The 22248-nt window shown below is 39.4% G+C and overlaps 1 protein-coding gene across 1 annotated transcript in view; it reads right to left on the bottom strand.

The window, feature by feature from the left end:
• MED12L (mediator complex subunit 12L) overlaps positions 1 to 22248 on the bottom strand; it is a 329018-nt gene that overhangs the window by 8080 nt on the left and 298690 nt on the right. The window contains exons 40-43 of the mRNA XM_057737852.1: positions 13324 to 13416; positions 11382 to 11611; positions 9623 to 9779; positions 6833 to 6928 (exon numbers count right to left, since the gene is read on the bottom strand). Coding sequence (XP_057593835.1) covers positions 6833 to 6928; positions 9623 to 9779; positions 11382 to 11611; positions 13324 to 13416 — 576 coding nt within the window. The remainder of the gene's footprint in view (positions 1 to 6832; positions 6929 to 9622; positions 9780 to 11381; positions 11612 to 13323; positions 13417 to 22248) is intronic.

The raw sequence follows: 22248 nt of genomic DNA, 5'->3' as shown, positions 1-22248 counted from the left end.
GTCTACAAAGTACTCCATAATCAAATATACTTATTTCTGCAGCAAAACAAAAAGAGTCTGATCAGGTAAAATAAATGAAAAGAGCTTTATGTCCATTCAGGTCAGCTTTTCCTACCACGTGAATTCAGGTCACGTTTGCTGTTCAGTGAAATTTCAAATAAAATTGCCATTTTCAGAGGTATCTGAATTTTGGAAATAAGTATAAGGGATTGTGACCCTTTACTGCTATTATTCTCACTTTCAGATGAAGAAACTGAGGCTCTGAGGGCTTTTGTCACTTGCCCACGATCCCTGCTTTACGTATCGGGGCTGGAATTCAGCCAGCTTTCTGGATCCAGAGCTCAATAACCACGATCCAGTGCTATCCTTAATTAGAATGATCAGCTTCCAAATATTCATTTGAAAATAATCAGATTTTCTGAATGGTTGGCTGCAAAGATGTCTAATCTTTATTAGCTGATTAAAGGTACACAGTATGTAAATATTTACCATTTATTCATTCAACAAATACTTAGCTGCCTTCTTTATGTTAATTTAAAGCCTGCCTCAAACAGAGTGATTTATAGAATGAAACACTGCAGTGATCTCCTCAGATTCTTTATTTTGAGGAGTCAAGGTAGTAACTAGGTGCCTGGGAAGCTTGTGTGTATGTGTGTGTGTTGGGGTGGGGGAGGGGGGTGATGGGTGGTCTGCTGGATGGCCTTAAGAGATAATATGCCTAGGGGATGCCAAGAGTCTACCCGGGTATCTGCAAGGTCAAAACCATTTTCACAATAATATTAAAACATTATTTACTTTTTTCACTTTCATTCTCTTACTTGTATATAATGCAGTTTTCCAGCTGCTACACAATGTGTGATATCGCAACAAACTGAAGGTCTTCTATTAACTCAGACATGGAAGAAATGTTCAGAAGTGTAGAACAATGTTGCTCTTCTAAGTTTTTATTTTGATAAACAGGCCTATTTTTCATAAAAATTTTATTTCTGTTAATATGTAATGAGTGGCTAAGGAAAAATAAAACCACCAGGGGAAACCAGGCTCCTCCTAGGTTCCTCCAGCATATTTGCCCCTGAATGAAAACTTTTGGGGCAAATGTGCTGGAAATCTGCATTTTGTAAATGGTTCCCCCAGCTGGTCTGACGTTTCGCTAGATTTTGGAATCATCCCTGTAGCTGCAGCTGAGACTTTTAATTTATCGAAACAGGTCAATAAACAGGTCAACTGAAGTTTACTAGAGGCACAAAAAACCACAATCGGTGTATGCTGAATCTTCCCTGGTTAAGTGTGATAAACGAAGAGGGAACGATTTTTCCGGACTCCATCCATACAGGAGATGGTCCTGCTTCCTCTTACCCCTGTACCTTTGCAGACGTTAATCCTGCCTCCTGGAATACCCTTCCTTCACCCTTCACCCTACCCTACACACTCCTAAAAATCTTCCTCCTCCTTCACAGATCAGCTCAAGCTCTCACGGACTCCCTCAGGCATTTGAAGAGTGAATCATTGCTTTTGTACCCTCAGCACTGTGTAGGTGCCTTTGTCATGAGATATGGTGTGATAGGACAATTGCCCTTCTCTCTCTAGGGTTCTGGGTTTTGAGCTTCTTGGGGGCAGGAGCTGCACTGGGCTTCAGCTGCAACCACAAAACACAGAGCTCAGTAACATCAGTCACACACCAGCCAAGCCAGCAGTCACTTTCCAGCAAACACGCTCTCTACTGAACTAAAAAAATAATTTAAAAATGTATTTGATGTATTTTTGACCGATCCCTACTGTGACAACATATTTATTCAAGAACACTCAATTTTTCTACTCAATCATTACTAAGGTAAAAATGCATCACTAACTAATAAATTCTATTTAAATACATGTCATTGCATCTTTTTCGTCTCAGGACAGCTGACTTTTGGGGGGCTCATCCTTTCAGCAGCAGAAGTAGACACTGACCAATTACAATCAGCAGCAGGGCTGATTCAGTTACTGATGGACCTTTAGCTGCCTCACAGCTGGTGCAGATGTCCTGCCCTCTGAACTGTTGTCCTTTGCTTATGGATAATGCGTGGGGGTTTTTTCCTTCACTGCCATGACAGCGAACAAATGAGTTATCCAAATCCAGGTGCTCTTCTGGATTCTAGAGACAGCAAAGTGAGTAAATACAGTCCTTGCCTCCTGAGAGCTGTGTCCTGACACCCGTGACTGCACTATCAGTAAGCAAAGGAAAAAAGTACCAAGGTAACATTTAGTTTCTAAACCTGCACTGCTGACCGACAGGATCCAGAGACAGATTCGTATTCCTCTGATGGACAGAACACAAACCTTCATCCGTAGCAGCTTTAGCAGAACAGAATGTAGCACTGCCCAGGCCCCGCCACTGAGCACTGGGACATGTGCTCTGGACAGCGCACTCAGAGGGGACCAGCAGCTGGTAGATTTCAGAGTATTTAGTATGCATTCATTTGCAAGTTAACTAGCAACTTCCACTGAGCCTTTTTTTTTTTTTTAATCTGTGCATAGTTTTTTAGTGAAAAAAAAAAAAGGTATCTGTCCTGTTACCACAAATCTCCTAAGAACATCTTCTCCAACCTCCTTCCATAAATACTACTTCTCTTTTCTCTTCAAAAAAGGAAAAAAAAAAAAATCCAAATTCATGCAAAGGACGGCAACTTGGCTCAGTAAAGTTCTATGGACCTAATTTCTTCCATTTGGAAAGGAGAATAAGATTTTCTTGCTAATTCTGAATCCCAGAGGCATTCTGAAAAATTTCTCAGTTTCTCTGACTGGAATATATGAATTCCTTTGAGGAAGATTATATGACAGTTCTACCCTTATCTTTGACTAAAAGTTAGTGCAATTACTTAGGTAACTATTGCTGCCATTACGCATATTTTGAAAAGTATATGTTCAATATAATATGATACTGACACAAGGATCAGTCAATTTAAAAAGCCAACTTTCTAAAGCTTTCTGTTAGCATGTTTTCCAGGTCACCCAACTAGGGCAACCTGAGTTTAAGTTGAAATGACAGAGCAGGATGGTGTAAACATTATTTTCTTAAAAGCTGGAAGCAGCTTTAAAGAAAAAATCGTGATCTGCTAACATAGTTAACTTAATCATAGCAACTCAAGAGCTTTAAAGTATTTTTCAAGTCAAGAACCATAATACAGGCCAAAGCTAGAGAAGCCAAATATAGTTCTCCAGCAAGGGCACCCACTCTCTTTCCAGATGCGCTTCCTTCACAGAAGACAAGCAACTTAAGTAAGCAAATGACACCTCCAGATTTAATCTGTAAGCATGGGCCTTTCTTACATATTCTTTTTCTTACAGAAAAGTTCTGGTGTCTGATGACACTTTCTGAAAAAGCACTAGTTTCTGTTCTAAGTTAGTTTTGACTCGGAGGTACACTTTCCACAGCAGAGACCAACCTGCCTACAGGGGTGTTGACGTGACTGTCCCACAAGGCCCAGCTGCTGCTGTCCACAAGGAAACAGACTGACAAGGGACTAGTAGCCAAAAGCAGTGAGTCAAACACGAATGCCTTTCGAGGTCCCCTGCCTTCAACCTCCTCCTTCAAGGCTTCCCAAACGTCTCACACTCCTCTTGGCCTCTCTTATGGGTTGAATTATGTTCCCCACAAAAGATACGCTGGCGTCCTAACCATCAGTACCTCAGAAAGTGACTTTATTTGGAGCTAGAGTCTTTACGGAGGTAGTCAAGTTAAAGCGAGGTCACTAGGGAGCCAACTGATGACGGGTGTACTCCGGAAAACAGGGAAATCTGGACACAAACACAAGTACAGGGAGACCGTCATGGGAGGACAGAGGGGAAGATGGCGCAAGGAGTGCCAAAGATCCCAGCCAACCACCAGAAGCTAGGGGAGAGGCGTGGCTCTCGGCTCTCAGGAGAAACAAGCGCTGCTGACACCTGGATCTTGGACTTCCAGCCTCCAGAACTGTGAGACCATACATTTCTGATTGTGTAAGCCACACGCTTTGTGCTACCTCGTTACGGCAGCCCTGGCAAGCAAATACAGCCTCGCTAGTGCCTCTACTACCTTCCAGGTTTCAGGCTGCCGTTGGACACTGCCGACGAGCCTAAGCCGTCTGGTGGCAGGAAGCAAGCCTGGGCCGTCATCGCTGTGCTCCTTGACCTCGGGCGGAGTACCAGCCTCCACTGTACATACTGAATGAGTAAGCGCTTGTCGACTTGTGAATGTCACCAGAGAGCAGGAGGGCAAGTCATGAGGAGGGTGGTGGCTGTGTTGGCACCATCGCGTCTCCCCTGAGACCGCATGAAGGACAGCTGTGAGTCAGAGCTGGCCTCTCTTCAACAGCCAGCTTACCGCTCTGTCTCCAGCAAAGAGACAAGGAAGAACACTGGCCGGTAACGAAAATTGGATCTGCTGGAGATGTTTATAATAAATATATTTATAATACATCTAATAAATCTTAGTAGAACTAATGAGAAAAGGAACAGTACCTAAAGATAAAAAGAAATATAAAAATTTTGTTAATATTGCTGAGGCTTTGTGCTATTGCTCTTCTGAAGATACACAATTAGAACTTTTTTCTCATGCTTCTATTTTCTTTTATTGGAAGGAGAGCAAAAAAAGGGCAAATTGGGAGATTGGGATTGCCATGTATACATTACTAATAAGAAAAAAAATACCAAATTGTACACTCGAAATATATGCATTTTATTGTCTGTTAACTGTATCTCAATAAAAGTTCTTTAAAAAAGGGGGGGAGGGCAATAGAAAACATCAAAATATCCCCAGCATGACTCTTTTTGCAACTGGAAACAATCTCAATGTTCAACAGTAGGTGGGGTGGTTAAACAGGTAATAGCAGAGCAATACAATGGACTGATTGATTTCACAGCTATTAAAAATCAAACATGTGGACTATATTAATAAACTTAAAAGGATATGTAATAAAGTATGCAAAAACATTATCATAACGCAAAATCCAAGATCACTGACAGTCCCTAAAACTTCTAATTCTGAAACTACCTGAAATCTGTCATTCTACGGTGATAAATTTCTTAGCCCACTTTAAGACTTAGGATGCACATTTCTGCCTTTGTACAAACAGCTGCTGCCTAGATTATCACATATTGCTCTAAATAGCAAAATAAGACACTGTGCTTCTCAAGGGAGCTTTTTAAAGATTTCAGCTTTAAAAAAAAAAAGCCATAAAAAGCCTACTGTGGATTTTACTACCCATTAAGATTACTGTGAATTGCAGGCCTTTGTGTCTCCAAAATTACTTCGCAATGAATACACTGGGGAACAAGAATGAGCCTGACCTGACTACCCACCCAGTCCCTGGGATGGAAGTATCTTAAGTCAGTGAGTCAAATACAACCTACTGCATTAAAACACACCAGTACTGTCTTAGAAGTCAAAACTGAATGTGTGATATATATCCTCTACACACAAAAATTTATTAAATATTTATGAAACTATTAGAAGAGTAGACAGATACTAAATTCCGCTATATGAGATATGCTTAATCCTAGTGGAACATGGGGACAGGGTCTCCTCTCAGTTCTGTATGAGGTGATTCTTTGCTTCCAATTATAATGAAAAAGTTTAAAGGCAATTTCCACCCCAGTCCTATAAATTTAACTTGGTGATAGAATCAAATGTTTATTTTCTTACCCTACCCAAAATAATTATTACATCTCATGATAAAGAAGAATTTCCTTAAAAATGAAGATCAAAATGGCCAAGGCAGAGACTTATAAAAATGCCCTCAAGGTGTCCCATTCCAGTCCTTTTTGGGCCCTCTCAGTCCCTTCCCACTAACACTCTATCCCTCCTAATATACTACAGCCCTGGCCATCCTGTTCCTTCTTTACTAAAAATTGAAAAGCCATCCATCTTTCAAATCCTGTCCTAGAAAGAGTCTGTCATCAGTATTTTCTGAAGTGTGAGACCCGTGCAGTAAACCAGCTTGTCTTAGGGGTGGTACTTACTCACACAACTCATGTTGCCGAGGTACCTGCAGAGTAAGTACTTATTTTTACAGATATTTCCAATATGTGATAAGTGATGTGATCACTACCATTGACAGCAGTGATAAAATGCTTCTTTTTAGAAAACATTTATTTAAGGAAATAGGAGATGAGGCAATTTAAAGAAAAATAGGTAAATAATAAAGAAGGGGTATGGCACTGACAAAAGTAAAAACTACTGAGGCTTGGAACATGTTGATTGATGCTATGCATATAACATTTCAAAATTCGACTTACAAAGCTACAGAAGCAAATTACAGGATTATGTGAAAATTTCATGAAATTATACGAAAAGAATTATATGAAAATTCTTTCAGCAAATGCTAACTGGCTAAAATTGGAGTTCCTTTTACATCAGAAAAGATAGTTTTTTAGAAAGTACTCTCATGCTTCTTTGGGATTATAATGAAAATTCAAAGCCAAGTAAGATAATCTTCTAAACATATCCATGGTAGGTTATCATTTTACCATTGTTTAGAAAAAAACTTGGTTTCTCAATATAAATCTTTAGTCCATGGAATGGAAAAGTCTGAAGAAATGTGAAAAGGAAAAATTATATAACCTACCGAACCCCAAATATTTATTTATAACTTCTATGAAAACAAATATATTAACTACAACAAAAACACAACCCTACTCTGATGAAGTTCTAGGGAGAAACCGGTAGGGTATATTTAGGCTTCTTCACTTCTTAACAATCTTATGGGACATGAAAAATGCAATCTGCCTTTAAAGAACCCCACCAAAAAAAAAAAAAAAAAAAAGAAGAAGAAGAAGAAACCCACGTGTTCGGTTCCAAAACACCAGGACTTACCAAAGGCTGCTGGGGCTGCATCGTTTGGAGACCAAGGGTCTGATTCTGGGGCTGTGAGGACTGCTGAGGCTGGGGGGGCTGCTGGGGCTGCTGCATCTGGAAAGAAAGAAAAAGAATTATACATTTAAAAGTAGGAGGTTAGTATCATTCCAATTTCCTCCCTCCATAAGCCTTTTATCTAATTAGCCTGCTCCAATAAAGATGGCATACAACTGCCTCCGCCAGCTTTGTCTTGCCAAACATCATTCATCCTTCAAGGGCAAGACCTAAATCTGCTCTCCCATGCACTCTCAGACTACTCCAACCCCAAGGATCTCTTCTTTGGTAGCCACAGTGTTCACGGTCTAAACCACCCTACACTGTCCAGGGACAGGCTTTGTACTTACTGTTTTAATTTCTTTCATGTCATTTGCCATTCCACATATTTTATCCCATCTTATGCTACCAGGTGAGACAAGGACTGGTGAGACAATTTATCTTTTCTTTTCCTATGGTACCCAAAGGAACTCTTGAATTTAGATTTTTTTTTTTTAAAGGAAGATGTAGATGTGAGACATTCTGGCATAAATTAGCAGCATAAAATCATAAATTGTGTCCATGGATGTTGGCTTAAATACATGGATCTTGGAAAACACTTTCAAGTCACAGAAGAAACACAGACTAGACATCCACTAGGTGGGGCACCACAGAGGAGAGGAAAATATTAAGAGGTGGTTTGTCTCAATGACCTTTAAAGTCTCCTCCACCCAAACACTTCATCTTGATGATGACAGCACCAGACTTCTTTTCATCCTTTGCATTTTTCCAACTTGGTTTGCATACTATCCCTCAAACTATTTGTCTTCTTTAGGGCAAGGTAATCAATAGCTATTGCCCAATGGCACTTTTCACTAAGTGACAAGGGTCATGGATTTGGAATCCTAGCTGAGGTCTGGGCAGGCCACTCCCAACATGAACAGTGGAAGCTGGACCGGAAAGACAACAACTGCAATAGGAAGCCAATTCTCCACTGGGTTCTCTGTGAACCCTTTCAGAAAAAGTCAGCCCAACTTTGCAAGTATTAATCTGTTCCTTTATGGAGGCAGTCAATCACCAAAAAAGGAATAAGTGTAATTCAGAAGCAGAAGCAAATCATTTTTCCTTATCTCCAAGGAATGCGCTGGTAATGAAACAATTATCAGAAGGACACAGCATGTTTATTGGGATAAAAAGTACACAGTAACCAATAAGAAAGGTTTTCAAAATTTGCTGCCTTAAAAAAAAATACTAGTGTAAGATAGGAAGTGGTAAATAAATAAATAATGTAATAACTTTCCTCAGTGATTTGGAAATAAGAAATTTTAAAACAGAGGGAAATATAAATATCAGTCCTAAAAAGTTCTGAAACATGTACTTAGAACTTAGGAAAAAATTATTTTGATTTAAGATATCACTGTGAGCATTAACAGTCATAATATTACCAAATGGGTGCTTCACTTGCATTTTCTTATTTAATTTTCACTACATATTTAAGAGGTGGGCACTATAATTATTTCCATTTTACTTACGACAAAATTAAGGATTAGAGGGGTTTTGACCATGTTGGAGACTAACATATACAATGAGTGGGGTTGACCATCTATAGGCCACACTCCCTCCAAACCAATTACCATGTTTTCAATTTTGCCATATAATTGTTTCCGCATTTTAACAGGTAAAAACTGGGATGAAATTCATGCCATCTTATAATTGTGAAGCCCAGTTTCGTTGAAGATTTGTGTTGGCTTTGGTCCATCAACCTGATGGCACTGCCAACCAGAATTTTTTGGGTCACTGTGAATTCAGACCTCAAACTCATTTGAGCTAATGGTTCAAATATTTTCTTCCCACCATCAGTGTCAAGGCTGAGACCTGAAAGTTCCTTTGCTGTCCCTTTCTGCATGACAGGTTTATTTCTCATTGACATCATACAAAGAGTATAGCTCCTGGGTACCCCAGTTCTACTAGAGTCCCCATTCTTGGTATTGCTTTTTTTTTTTTTCTTTCTTAGAAATACATAAAAAGACTGCATCTTAAGCTGAATTTCGATAAGATTAGAGTCCACTGTACAGACTCATCAGGCAATTTCCAATCTAATAACACAGGACAAGCTTGCTAATAATAAAGACAAATGGAACAGGTAAACATAAGAGCCTATATTCCCTAAATAAGGGAGGCAGAAGCCAGAATGTATTAAGGGAAGGGGCCCTTTATCTAGCAGATGCAAATATCTATATCAAATAAGTGAAGGAGAGCTCTTTGGATACTACCAGAGACAAGATGAAATATCCCTTTGAAGTATCCTACCTACGTAACTCCAACTTCACATCCCAATCAGAGTAGAGGTACTAAACAGAAAATTTTTTGGATTACAGACCCCTCTAGAAATCTGATGAAAACTCTGGAAAGCTCAACTTAAAACAAAAAAACACACAGATATAAGAAATTTTGAATTCAAATTGCATGGCCTCTCATTAAACAGTGACTGCGGAAGCTGAGGCTTACACTATTAAGATAAAGGCATCCAGCTACCCTCCCAAGCCTTTGTGAAACGGGAAGGATGGTCTGCAAAATGTACTCTCCTGTCCACAACCAGGCAGATGCACAGAGAAAGGAAGACATCTGCCGAATTGGAACTAAATTACACCGATTTAGCTCCTAGTGTCAAATACACAGGATTCCTCGAACTTGGCAGTTACAGCCTGAAGTGTCTGCTATTTTTTAGGACTGCCAAGGACCCCACACACATTGCACTCACTCCCAGCTCCATACCTGGAGAAGCCTCTGCTGCTGTCGAACCTGTGGCTGTCTGGGCCTCATCGGGTCCTGAGACAGGGGCACCGAGGGAAGGTTTGGATGTGCCGAAGTCAGCACTGCATCCATTCCTCCACCCACCAGAGGGCTCTGCTGAAGCGACTGATGATTCAGTCTGGCAAAGAATAAAGAACTGGTTTTCAGGCCCAAGCGTACTGTCCAAGCTATAATCAGTGCCGCTGGCACAATACAAACACTCACAAAGAAACTACCGTGTTCGATAACCACTATGTACAAGTCAAATGCAATAAGGCCAGTGGTTAAGGTAACTTAGATTCCCAGAGACACATGGTATCAGTTGACAAAGGACAGCAAGTACACTTACTACTTATAGTAAAATTGCAATCATGGATAAAGTACTTTTTTTAAAAAGGTTTTAATAGTTTCTAATAACAAATGCCATTAACTGCTCATCTGGAGCAGGCACTGTGGGAAGTGTCTGAAATCTGTTATTTTGTTTACTCCCCCTCAGCCGTCCTCTGAGGTCAACAGTTTTATTGTCCCTATTTTCAAAATGAGCCAACAGAGCTAGAAAAGTAAGTTACCAAAGGTTTTCAGACAGGAAATAGCACAGGAGGGATTTAAATCCAGAACTTCGAGGCTCTGAAGTTCCAGTTCTTAGGCAATATGCCATGTTGCCACTTACTAGACAAATAATAAATGTAATGCATGTTTTCCAAATTTATTTATTTTCCCAAATGTGCTACCATCAGCAGTGCCAACTATCCAACTTTCCAAACAGCAATTACTTGTAGTTGACCTGCAGTCTTTGATGGTAACATGTGGCAGCCAAGCCGCTGTCTACTGTAGTGCAACATTCTGCATGACACTGAATTCTCCCAGACCAAAGCCACGCAACAGAACTTCCATCTACGCTGTCCAATAAGATAGCCACTGGCCACCAGGACCAGCTACATCATTTCTGGGTCTCAGTGCAAAACAAGAATGCAGGGCTCTCCGATCAAAAATTAGTAAGAATTTCAAGCGGGTGACAGTAGTAGAGCATTAAAATCAACCACGCAGGCTTTCTGAACACAGTGCCCTGAGTGACTGTGCAGGTCGCACACCTTCAAAGCTGGCCCTGCTGGCCGCATGTGGTTGATGAACACCTGAAATGTGACTAGTGCGACTGAGAGCTGAGGAACTAAATTTTTTAACTTAACCTTAATTAGCCTGAATTTAAATAGCCCACGGGGTGGGTAGCTACTGTAACGGACAGTGCAGTTATACACTATGTCTAGAAGAGCCCATGAAAACAAGAACTGAGTTAAGAATCTTTCACGATCCTGGTTTGCCAGCCGTTCCTGAAATGGAAAAGGCAGACACTAAGATATGCAGCAAAACTGTTATGGGCCCCGATCAACATAAAAAGGCATTGCTAATGATAACCGACAATTTTTTATCTTCAATATTTATAGCCAAAAAAACCTTTTTAAAGGGGGAGGGGGAGAAAAAAGAACATGGAGCTAATAACATAGTGGTACCATCGAAAAATATTACACAAATACTGTGGGAGATGTGAGTCACACAATAAGGGCCTTGAATGAAACAAACAAGATGGCACATTGCTTCTGATGAACCACGATCTGGATGCTGCTAAAAATGAGATGACAAGAATAAAGATAACATGCGAACATGCAGGCCCGTGAGAACAATTACAAAGCACTATGTCCTAGAAGCAGCACAGTAATGCCATCATTACTTCCACACACATCACCTCTGAGAGCCAGTCAGGGGTTGCAGGTACGGCGACGCCTGCTGCTGAACGTAGCCACTCGGTGGCTGCTGCATCTGTCTGAGTCTTTCCATTAGCGCCGGGTTGGAATGCGCAGCTGGATAGGTTCTGGAATTATAGGTAGGAGACAGGACCACGCTGCCAGCCTGCTGCTGAGGGGTCTGCTGCAAAGGCATCTGGGTTCCATACATCGTATAGCCCTGGGGCATGGTCTGCAGGCAGGCACAAGGAAGGAAGTCAACGTTTCCAGTTGCCACCAGCTTTCCTATCGCTAAGATAACACGGGGCAAAAACAAAGCCAGGAGGAGCCCCCTGAAATTCACTGTTCTCAAAGCCTCTTTTAACTCAAAGTATGAGGAAGATCACTCTGGAGACAGGGGAGAGTTACAGAGTTATAGAATGAGCTGGTTGTATACTGGTTCACCAGAAATTTCAATTAAAAAAAAAAAAAACGAATCCTCACTTGGTTAAGAGATCAGTTTTAAGCTCAGCTTCTTATTTTGAGGAAAAGAAGGGCATGTTTCTGCCTAGAAATAATCAGGCAAGCATCCATACCTTTGCTGCACGGATGACATCCACGTTCGACAGATCCCAAGTATCATTAATGTTGTTTCCAAAATTAATCAGAAGAGCTGCTCATGCTCAATGTAAATTAAAATAAAGGAGTACACTTTCCTCGTATGTAACTATACTTCCTTGGATCTAATGCATTTGTCTGTAGTAACTAACCAGTTGCCTGCACCGCGCCCCCCCCCCCCAATCAATTACCTTAACTAGAGAATAAGGGTGTCATCGGTGACTATTCAATCATCTCTAGTTCTGGCTGGACTGTAGCCTGTTTCAGGAACCTACCAATAATCGAGACACTTAATTTTTCTATTCAACATTAATATATAAGTGGCTGTTTCTCCAAATCTTGACACCCGATGTAAATGAAAAACTTCAGGTTCTGCTCGACCACTATCTACAATTTATAGAACAGAGTGCTGATTAAAATAGAAGAGGACTGCTCTTCAGGTCCTCATAGCACCACATTTTAATGTAGTTGAATAGTTCCGACTTGGAAGACAGAGTGATGGACAATGACCTTCCTGCAGGCAGCCTGCAGCGTTGCAGGCAGCCTGCAGCGACGCAGGCAGCCTGCAGCGACGCAGGCTGTGGGGCTCAGTGCCTGTGAAGGGCAACCTGAGCCTTCCTTTCAGCTGTGGACACAGTATGAGCTGCTGGCCCCAACTAGAGGTCTTGCCAACATCCCTGGCCTCCTGATTATGAGAGGGATAGAGTAAAAGGATATGGAAGCAGAAATACCAAAACTGTTAATAAAAATAGCTCAAGATGTGCATCATATTAAGGCAAATCTATCATTTGCTAAATAACTACTGTGTATCTGGTGCTTTGCTAGTTTCCTAGGTTGTGTTAAATCCCCACAATGTTTATCTCTGTTTTACAGAGAAGGAAACCAAGACTCAGAGTAACTTGCACACTGTTATACAGTTTGTAGGTTGTCAGGAATTTTGTCAAGGTTTGATGCCAAGGCCAATTATCTTCTTATTCTACCATGATTCCTCTTCGAAGCTATCTTTGAATATCATAAATTCAATCATGAATTACATGATTACATTATAATATACATACCCTGGGACTGTTTACCATTTCAATATCTACCATCATCAATAGAAAGGTATGAATTGATATTTCTAATTCAAGAATTTCCTAAAATGTTTTATGCCCTTTAATCAAACCTGAGACTTGTTTAATAATGACTGATAAAGCTTTTACTGAAATGTCAACTATAATCTATAAGCAGAAGAAGTAACTTAGTTCTACAGCCCATAAAGAAACTGATACCCTACTTACTTAGTTCCCCCCTTCAGATAAATAACATTAAAAATCCCAGCAGCATCTACAAAGCAAACATAGGTACCTGTGCTTGCTGCAGCCCTGGATACTGGGGGAGCTGAGGGGAGGGCCGTGCTTGAGCAGCAAAGAGAGCAGCAGCCTGGTCCCCCGGCTGGCCCTGGAAAACAAAGCCGGGCGGCTCTTGATCATAACAGCAAGGGTGAGATTGAGCTCCTGGTTAATAACCCCCAAAACCCATGACACCAAACCTTATGTGAGAACAACACGTGCAGATTCCAAACTGCATTAAATACTCTTTCTCATCAATTTCCTATTAACAGTAGAGATCGCTGCACTTATTATTTCTTCCAAAGAAGACTACAGATGTCCGCAGTGAAAACACATACATAAACACAAGCCAAAACAATCAATGGTTAGGTCATCAGAGAGCCTCTGAGACAGCTTTCCCACACACTCCAGGGTCCAAATAACCCGCTAGAGCAAAAGGCATGCGTCTCGAACTGTGAAATCTGAAACCAGAGTTGACTCATCTTGTGCCCATAAAGTAAGAGAACATGTGACGTGGCACATACAAATGGCATATACAATCTTCATGACTTCTTAATGACGGTTTCGCCAGAGTGATCTAAAAATTGCCTATTTAGCCACGTATGCAAGGGCTGAATCTGGTATCTCTTATGACTCTAATAATCAATATAACCAAATGAAAATGTGTAATAAGTTAATATCAAATACAATTTTAACCAACTACAATGTAAAATAAAAGCAACTAACATCTGTTCACCAGTCTTAATTTAATACATGTTTTGGCCTGAGGAAAATACATACATTCCTAAGGCAGCTGTATGTATTTTATGTTTTGGTGGCAAAAGCTATTTCATGGAAGCCTGTGGTATTAATCATAGAAAGAGGCCTAGCTTCTGACCATCCCTTGGTTTTTTCAGGACTTACTAATTATATAGAAGTGGGGTTTATTCTAGGATATTTTACTATTGTTTTATATCATAGATGTCCTTGTTTTTTAAAAGTTTATTTTAAAATACAGTTATATAAAACCAATTTCAATGTTCTTGGAAAGTAGTACAGATATTTTTGGCAGGGAGAAAGGAATAAACATTTAGCTTAAGAGGGAGAAGCACCAACAATTATTAAGCATCTATTATGTGTCAGGGACTGGGCTTCTTGTTCTTATTCCCATTTTCTCACAGAAACTCCACAGGGAGAGAACATCATCCCCATTTTCTTCAGGTAGGAAAATCCAGGCTCAAAGAGCCTAGATCGCTTAGCAAGCTCACTCATCAGCCAGACCTGGCTGAGCCGTGAGTGCTCAGGCGAGTCTGTCTCCAAAAACTAGGGTCTTCTCCCATTATGATGAGATGCATCCATATGTGATTATCGAGGATGAAAATACTTAAAATCTCATTTTCTGTTTATTCTTTGGGGACATATAGCCTCTTAACTCACCCCAATAAGAAACAAAAAGGAGAATATTTATTAAGACTTGTTAATGAGATTTTGAAATGAAACGTACACATCAGATGGTGAAGCCTTTCTCTGATCCCCACATAAAAGCACTTGAGGGCATTTAAGAAACTTTGGCCTCTCCTAAGATGGCTATCCACTTACACATGGACCAAACACGAGTTTCTGAGAGCATCGAGGATGGTATCTATATTTAACAGCTTCAACAAGACTCTAACTTTCCAGCATAGGGTACCATGAAGATACTCTGAGCCTTTAGCTGATTAATCTAAGTGCAATTAAATCTCTATTTGCTTGAGTCTAAGAAAAATAGCCCAAACCCCCTCTAGGAGAGCCCCTGCACAGCAGTGTGGCTATCTGGAACCTACAAGTATTGCCCCAAAGTATCCAAATGTCTCTTGATCCTCCAAACACTAAGTCAGGGAGTCATGAGATCAACCAGACCTTTACAAGCCACTCCATGAGCCAGGGCTCCCTGACAGCCTCGCCCAAGATCCCTGAAACATAATGCTGGGCTTCTTGGCGGGACAAATATATGTATATTATCATTTTTACAGAAGAAAAGAAAAATGGATTATTTATGTGAGTTAGAATCTTGAGATCCCTAAGTAGTCTAAAATACCCATGCCCTTTTTTGGCCTGGAGGGAAACAAGATGTGATCTGCATGTGACAGAGGCACGCAGATACACAGAACAGATCTTTTTTTAACTCTTTACTCTTCCTTTTTGCTTACTGAAGAACCTTATGACATAAACTATGACTTGTATGTGGGGGGAAACTAGAACACTAATAAGGTGAGTATCTGAGTTACTGGGCAACGCTCTTTTATTGACAAAGAGCCGTTGAGATTATGGAAATTTAAGAAATATGAACTAAAAACTACCTACATTTTTAAAATCACAAAATTAACATTCAAGGGAAAACATTGTAACTCTGAAAAAAAGTAAGAAAGGGGTGAAAAATTTCAAATCAGTTTTATACTCTAAAATTCATGTATTCTTCAGTGAACCATTTTTAGTCTAAAGGTAAACTCTTTATTTGCAAATAGACTACGTTCCCTTCCATCACCATTTTTTTCCCCAACTCACTACTTAAGTACAGTAGGTAAGGATTCTAACGTTCAGTATCCTTCCTGAGGAAACCACAAACACCTCACGTTGGCCAGCTTTTATCATCATATTTGCCCTGAATGAAAAATATCCACCTCTTCTCTCACACTGAAATGACCTCCCACTGTTCTCTGGTTTTCCCAGAATAATGCCAGGAACAGATTATTTCAATTTGTAGAAATAGTTCAATCTGTTGAGTAAAGAATGAATGACCAAGAAGTTCTTTAGTAACTTGAAAGGTTTTACAGAAGCTAAATGAGGACCATAATGTGGGAATAAGTAAGAAAACTAAAAATTGAAATTTAGTAAAAGTCTTAAACTGTTAGTAGAGATGGTTTTGCTGCATTCGAGAAGGGATTATATAATGTATCATCCGAACCAGGATAGGCCAGGAGAACAGGGACAAAGTGAGACCGTGCCTGGCAAATTGTGGCTTATGGTCACCTTCGTCATACATAATCTACTTATCTGTTATTTTCTGAAAACTAAGCTTTATTTGATTTTTTTTTAACTCAGTTCCTAGCACTGTGTCTGGCATATAGTAAGTGCTCAATAAATATCTGTGGGAAGACATTCCGGAACCTCTTTGAAACACTGAAAATGTTGAAGTATGGGGGCCGAGCGATGGGATTCAGAATGTCCTGCTTGAGCAGTGGAGGAACTGAGGGTGCAGGGCGTGGAGACTAATATCACCCTGTTTGGTCCTGAGGGATGGCTGGTTAGCCAAAGACGGGTAAGATTCCTCAAGGGAGGAACAACCTAAGACAGGCACAGTCGCAGAGGGGCCAACAGGGGTGAGGCACAGACCCCCAATATCTGAGAGAGGTCTCCTACCCCCAGGGCTGTTTTGCTCTCCACCCCCAGCTCAAATCCACACCTGCTCAACTCAGACCCAGGAAGTAAACAAAGATAATTGCCTCAGTCATGTGAGGCCTTTGATTGTTTATGAGTGTAACCTGAGAATGTAAGCCCACGAACTCAATAAAAGCAGCCTGGGATGAGTCAGCAGGGCTCTTGATCCGAGAGGTCTTGAGCCCCCCGGTCCCACTTTTCTCTTCAGTCTGTGTCTGTGTCTTCTTCAAGCTTGCGGCACCCGTCACTCACCTCGAGTCGCCGAGCTGGGCTCGGCAAATATCTATTGAGGAAATCTAAGCTTTAATTTATTTATCTGTTAAACAAGAGTTCCAGAGGCAAATTCAGATTTATATTTCAGGATAAATTAGTTTACCAAGTAGTTTCCAATTGCCCCATATTTTTTAGTACCATCTTTTGTTTTGAAAAGTCTCTTCTTAATTTAATTTTTAGCATGTGTCATTCTAATGCTTTCTTCTTTCTGCCTGCATTAATACCTGGAGAGTAGCTCAACTGCCCCTCCTGATTTATTGTGCTTAACTGAAACAATCAGAGGCAACAGAAACTTCACATGTTTGTGGGCGTAAAGGGCCGTTGAGGAGGCTGGTTTCTGAGTGAATATTTGTGTCTAGCCAGGTGCCACACTGTGCTCCAGCCCCAGCTCCCCTGGCTCAGGCACCCAACCTACATGTGCTAAGGGAGCGAGCCACAGTTCACTGGGAAATTCTGACAGCTATGTGAACCCATCTCTACGGTGCTACCCAAGGTAAATTCCTACATGTGGTCTCTCTCGTTTGTTTTTCTACACTTTGCTTTAGGCTTGCCTCTGGGTAAGAAGTAGAAATCTATTATATTTTCTAAAATTTCCACTTTCTAAAAACTTTTTAAGAAGCTGTGCTGTTCAATACTGACTCATCTTCCTGGTCTTTATAAGAACAATTCTCTCTCTTACTGATTTATTTTTAATTAGACAAGAGAAGTATCTGAGCACAAAGAGATATAGAGTCAAAACCTCTTGCATAATTTGAAATGAATGCATCTAATAAGTTAAAAATTTTTGATGAATCATCCTCAAAGATAATATTCAATCTTCTAGGTCTTGTTCTCTTCATTAGTTCACTCTCTCAGTCAACTGAGAAAATGTGAGCATCTCTTTCTAAAGGAGAATTGGTTATAACTCCAATTAGCAGAAGTAAGCATTACAATCAGCAGTATTTCAAAATAAGGAATCTTCTACCCTCTCAATTCATTAGTAATGATATTTTCAAATCCTTATTTAGCAACTTTCCAATAGTGCTTCAGGGTCACAAGTAGGGAGACAAGTTGTGCCTGAAAAACCACAGCCAGATTTTGTGACTCTGTTCCTAAAAATGCTGATTTAAGAATAATAATAAAAGTCACCCAATGAAAACCAATGGGTTATGTTTTATGAGTCAACTAGCAAAAAAGGGTTTTGCTTGTGACTACTGGTTTGGAAGGTACTGAGTAATGGTGCCCAAGGTTAAACAACAAATGGTGAGAAACAGAAGTTTTGGTCATCACATTATACTGGTATATTTTGACTGCAGACAATAGATACACAGAAAATTCTATAACTAAAAGAGGTCCTGTTGACCAGTTATGCTTAATTCTTTTACAAAGCTTTCATATCAAATATAACTCGGTTGGCAATCAATTAATAGTAACATTAACTGCTGGAATAAACTGTCTCATTTTGAAATGAACACACCTCATACAATAATGAACCTTTACAATACATTCTGCTAGCATGCCCATAAATGATGAATATAACATATTGATTGGTTGAGTATACACATTCATTAAATTCCTAATATTGGAGAATATTAAAGAAAAATAAGAATGGTGAAAAGGACAGCAAAGAAATATATACACATTTCCATTTATTTGAATGAATATATAGATCACATAACCTTTTGACTTTAAATACCTGATGAACAAAATATTTTGTCTATTTTTAAAAAAGTAAAATCAATGATAGATGCAAATTGTATTCTGTTCAAATTACATTATCATCTGAACAATAAATGCCCTACAGCAAACATAAGCTATCTGCAAAATATTTTTAAATTTGATAGTTTAAGTTTTTAAATAAACAAAAACCTCACCTGATCTCTGCACACTAAAAGTGTCAAGAAAAATTGATAGAAAAATTGATTGCTTTCAGAAGAGTCTCCAAACTTTCCTTTGCTGAAAGAATTATTAAAGAAATTGCCTATATAACAGTATTTCATAACCTAAATATTTCCAAAGCTTGTATATGCAATTAAGGATATTTTCACCAATGTATAGAAAATGTTACCCATTAAATTGGCAGTGAAACGAGTTGACTTACATTCACATCTGAGATGTGTGCTCTTTTTTACTCTAATGCTTCTTGGGGTTATGTTGTGGGTTGGCTACCTGATATAGAAACCTACAAGTAATTTAATGCAAAACATGCATTTTTAGCTAGCCCAGGCAAAGCAGTAGAGATGAAGCCTTATGACATGCATGCACAAGATCTATGCTCAAAAAAAACATCTTCTCCATACTAGAAAGAAAACAGAGATGATGCATTCTGTTGAGAATTTAGGAAGAACCAGTGAGTGGGATGTGATGAGAAGGGTATGTTTCATAACCGCAGTTTTCATTATCTTGCACTGGCCTGTGAGTCAGCATGCCATGCGTTCCTCTACTAGTGATGTGAGTTACCACATAGAGAAGTGAGAGCTCGGGAACAGATGGGCTCAAAACTGGGACTGAGATGAAGGTGCATGAACTGGCCTATATTTCCAAGCCCAGGCCATGAATGTCCACTGGTTTGTATACCACACAGGTGTATGATGAAAATCATGAGACAATCAAAGGGGACAACTTTCAGAAATAAATTCTGTTAAAGTGAACATGGTCAATGCATTCATGATTCTGTGTTACAGCCTCAAACATAAACCAAGTGAGTAACAGTGAAATGAAGACTATAATTATTACCAGCTAGAGAGGAATAACCTGCTTCTCATTTTGATGTTCAAAGAGTAATGCTATAACAATTTACTTAAAAAAAAAGAAAAGAAAGTAAAAGGAATGACAGCAGGGGTGTTACCATTATGTTGTCAAAGTCTTCCAGAAGGGAGACAGCAGAGTTACAGAAGTCCTACAGAAAGGGGACAGCAAGAAAATGGCAGACAATACAGATAAGATTGTTTTAGCCTAATGATGTGGGTAGCCAAAATACATAAGAATTAGTTCATTTTAAAACAATGTTTCAGGGAGTCAAGACTTAAAAACCCAGGCCCTAAGAGGACATATTAATTTATATGCCAAACAATATCACCACAGGCTGGGACACAGATAAATAATATGGCAATAGTCATATAATGGAACAGCACATCCTGGAGGTCAAATGGGGACATACAAGAAGCAGGGAAGCTATCAGACCCAGATAACTTCCCAAAACTAAGGGATGCTGGTGCCTCAGTGGAAGCAAAAGAGCAACTGAGTCCTTCCCGGCCCAGAGCCGGGGAAGAGCTCAGGACATTTGGGTCACATGAAACAGACAAGACATTACGTGAACAAGCCATATATTGTTGGAGGATGTCATTAAATAGCTCCATCCCCAGTAAATACAAATGAAAACAGAGCATTGGTTTTACCACATATTCAATCAACCAAAATAGACAACAAATATTTATAGTGCCACTAGCGTCTACATGCTAACAGGGAATCTGATTTAGAAAAAGGCAACTACATGCTGGGGAAAAAAATTCCTGTTTCTCAGGTCAGTGATTCCCTTGCTTAATCACCTTTATGAATGGATTCTAAGTGACACTTTGAGATATTAAACATTTCTATTCACTGAGTTTTAGAAACAAAGACAAGGCAAAGAAATTCACAACCCTAATTTAAAAAAAAAGGATTTTACTATATTAAGGACTAGAAATCATAGGAGGAATTTCCCAAGCAAAAAATATCTATTCTCACTATTTTAGGGGTAAATACATAATTCATTGCATCTATTCATTTGTTTTATGTCCAACTACCACCTTTGTATTAGTGGTTTACTCTCTCAACCCTCTAACCCTATCTTCTCCCCGTTCATAAAAATCAAGCTGTGTACACTATCTACAAGGTCACTATAGTTGCACAATCATAATTTCAGCAAACGACATGGGTGCCTTCCTCATCATTCAAGTAAATACAGAAATACCAGATATTAAGTAATAAGTGGAGCATCCACTTTCCTGGACATGGTTTTCACCCAAGGAACAAAATGATAAGGTTTACGACATATTTACTAGCTCAGTGTTTTTTGGCCTCCTAAGTTCATTTTTGTCAGTAAGATGTATAAAATTATACTGAGTAAATTTATTAAAGATTCTTGTCAAAACAAGATTTGTTTCAACAAGTCTATTTTGTATACCTTTACCAAATACGAACCAAATTATTTTGAAAGTATGCTAAAATTTTACAACCAGGAAAACTACAGAAGGGAAAACCTAAATAGCTAGTAAAGTTATAAAGAATGCCTAAACTCACAGGTAATCAGAAAATGCAAATTAAAATGTCATAATACAACACTATTTCACCTACTCTGAATGAGGAAATTAAGGTCTGACAATATCAAGGGTTAGTGAGGATATGGAGGAAAGAAAACACTCATTTATACCTGACAGGAATCACCACCACTTTGGAAGTTAAATCTGCATTTCCACTTCCACATACATACCCTAAAACTGTGCACATGCACAAGAAATGTACAAAAATGTTTACTGTAGCATGGTTAACAAAACATTGGAAATAACTTAAATGATCATCAACAGAATGGATAAATGTTAATACTCATAATGGAAGAGTATCCAACCAGGACAAGCAAATAAATAAAACCAAGTATAACAAAGTAGATATCATTAAAAATTAGGCAAAATAAAAAAGTTACAAAACAATACAATAATACCTGTGTGAGACTATTATAAATAAGTTTCAAATCTGAAAGTAACACTATATAATGTTTATGTCAATGGATGCAAAAACAAGTAGTAAAAATATAAAACACATTCATAAGAAAGAAAAACACAAAATTCACGACAGCGATTACCTCTTTATCTTTATGAGACAAGGGGCCTCATCCATGTCTGTAATGTTTTATATAAAAAAAGAATGATCTAGAGAAAATGTGGCAGAACATTATCATTCAATAAAGCTAGGTGGTAGGCACATTAGTGTTTGCTAGATTATTGTCTATTCTTGTACCTTTGAAAAATACTGCTAAAGAGTGAGAAGGAGGGAGACAGCAAAGGAAGGAAACAGCTATTCCAAGGTGACACCATATCCATAAGGTAGATCAATTACCAGGCAAAAAGGGTGGCTGCTGAACTGAAATGGGCCTCGTCAATCTAAGGGGCATGCTTTCAGGATGCTACAAGTGTCGCTTTTACCAAGGAGCTAATAACTCTGGAAGGCTCTGACTCGGCGTTCTTTTATTAAGTCACCTAACTCCTTTATCTGGATACACAATGATGGCATCTGCCCCATGGTTAGATAACCAGAT

This window comes from Hippopotamus amphibius, chromosome 6 (assembly GCF_030028045.1).
Source record: "Hippopotamus amphibius kiboko isolate mHipAmp2 chromosome 6, mHipAmp2.hap2, whole genome shotgun sequence".
NCBI lineage: Eukaryota > Metazoa > Chordata > Mammalia > Artiodactyla > Hippopotamidae > Hippopotamus > Hippopotamus amphibius.
Note: the sequence above shows the minus strand (reverse complement) of the source record. Positions and strands in the feature narration are given on the sequence as shown.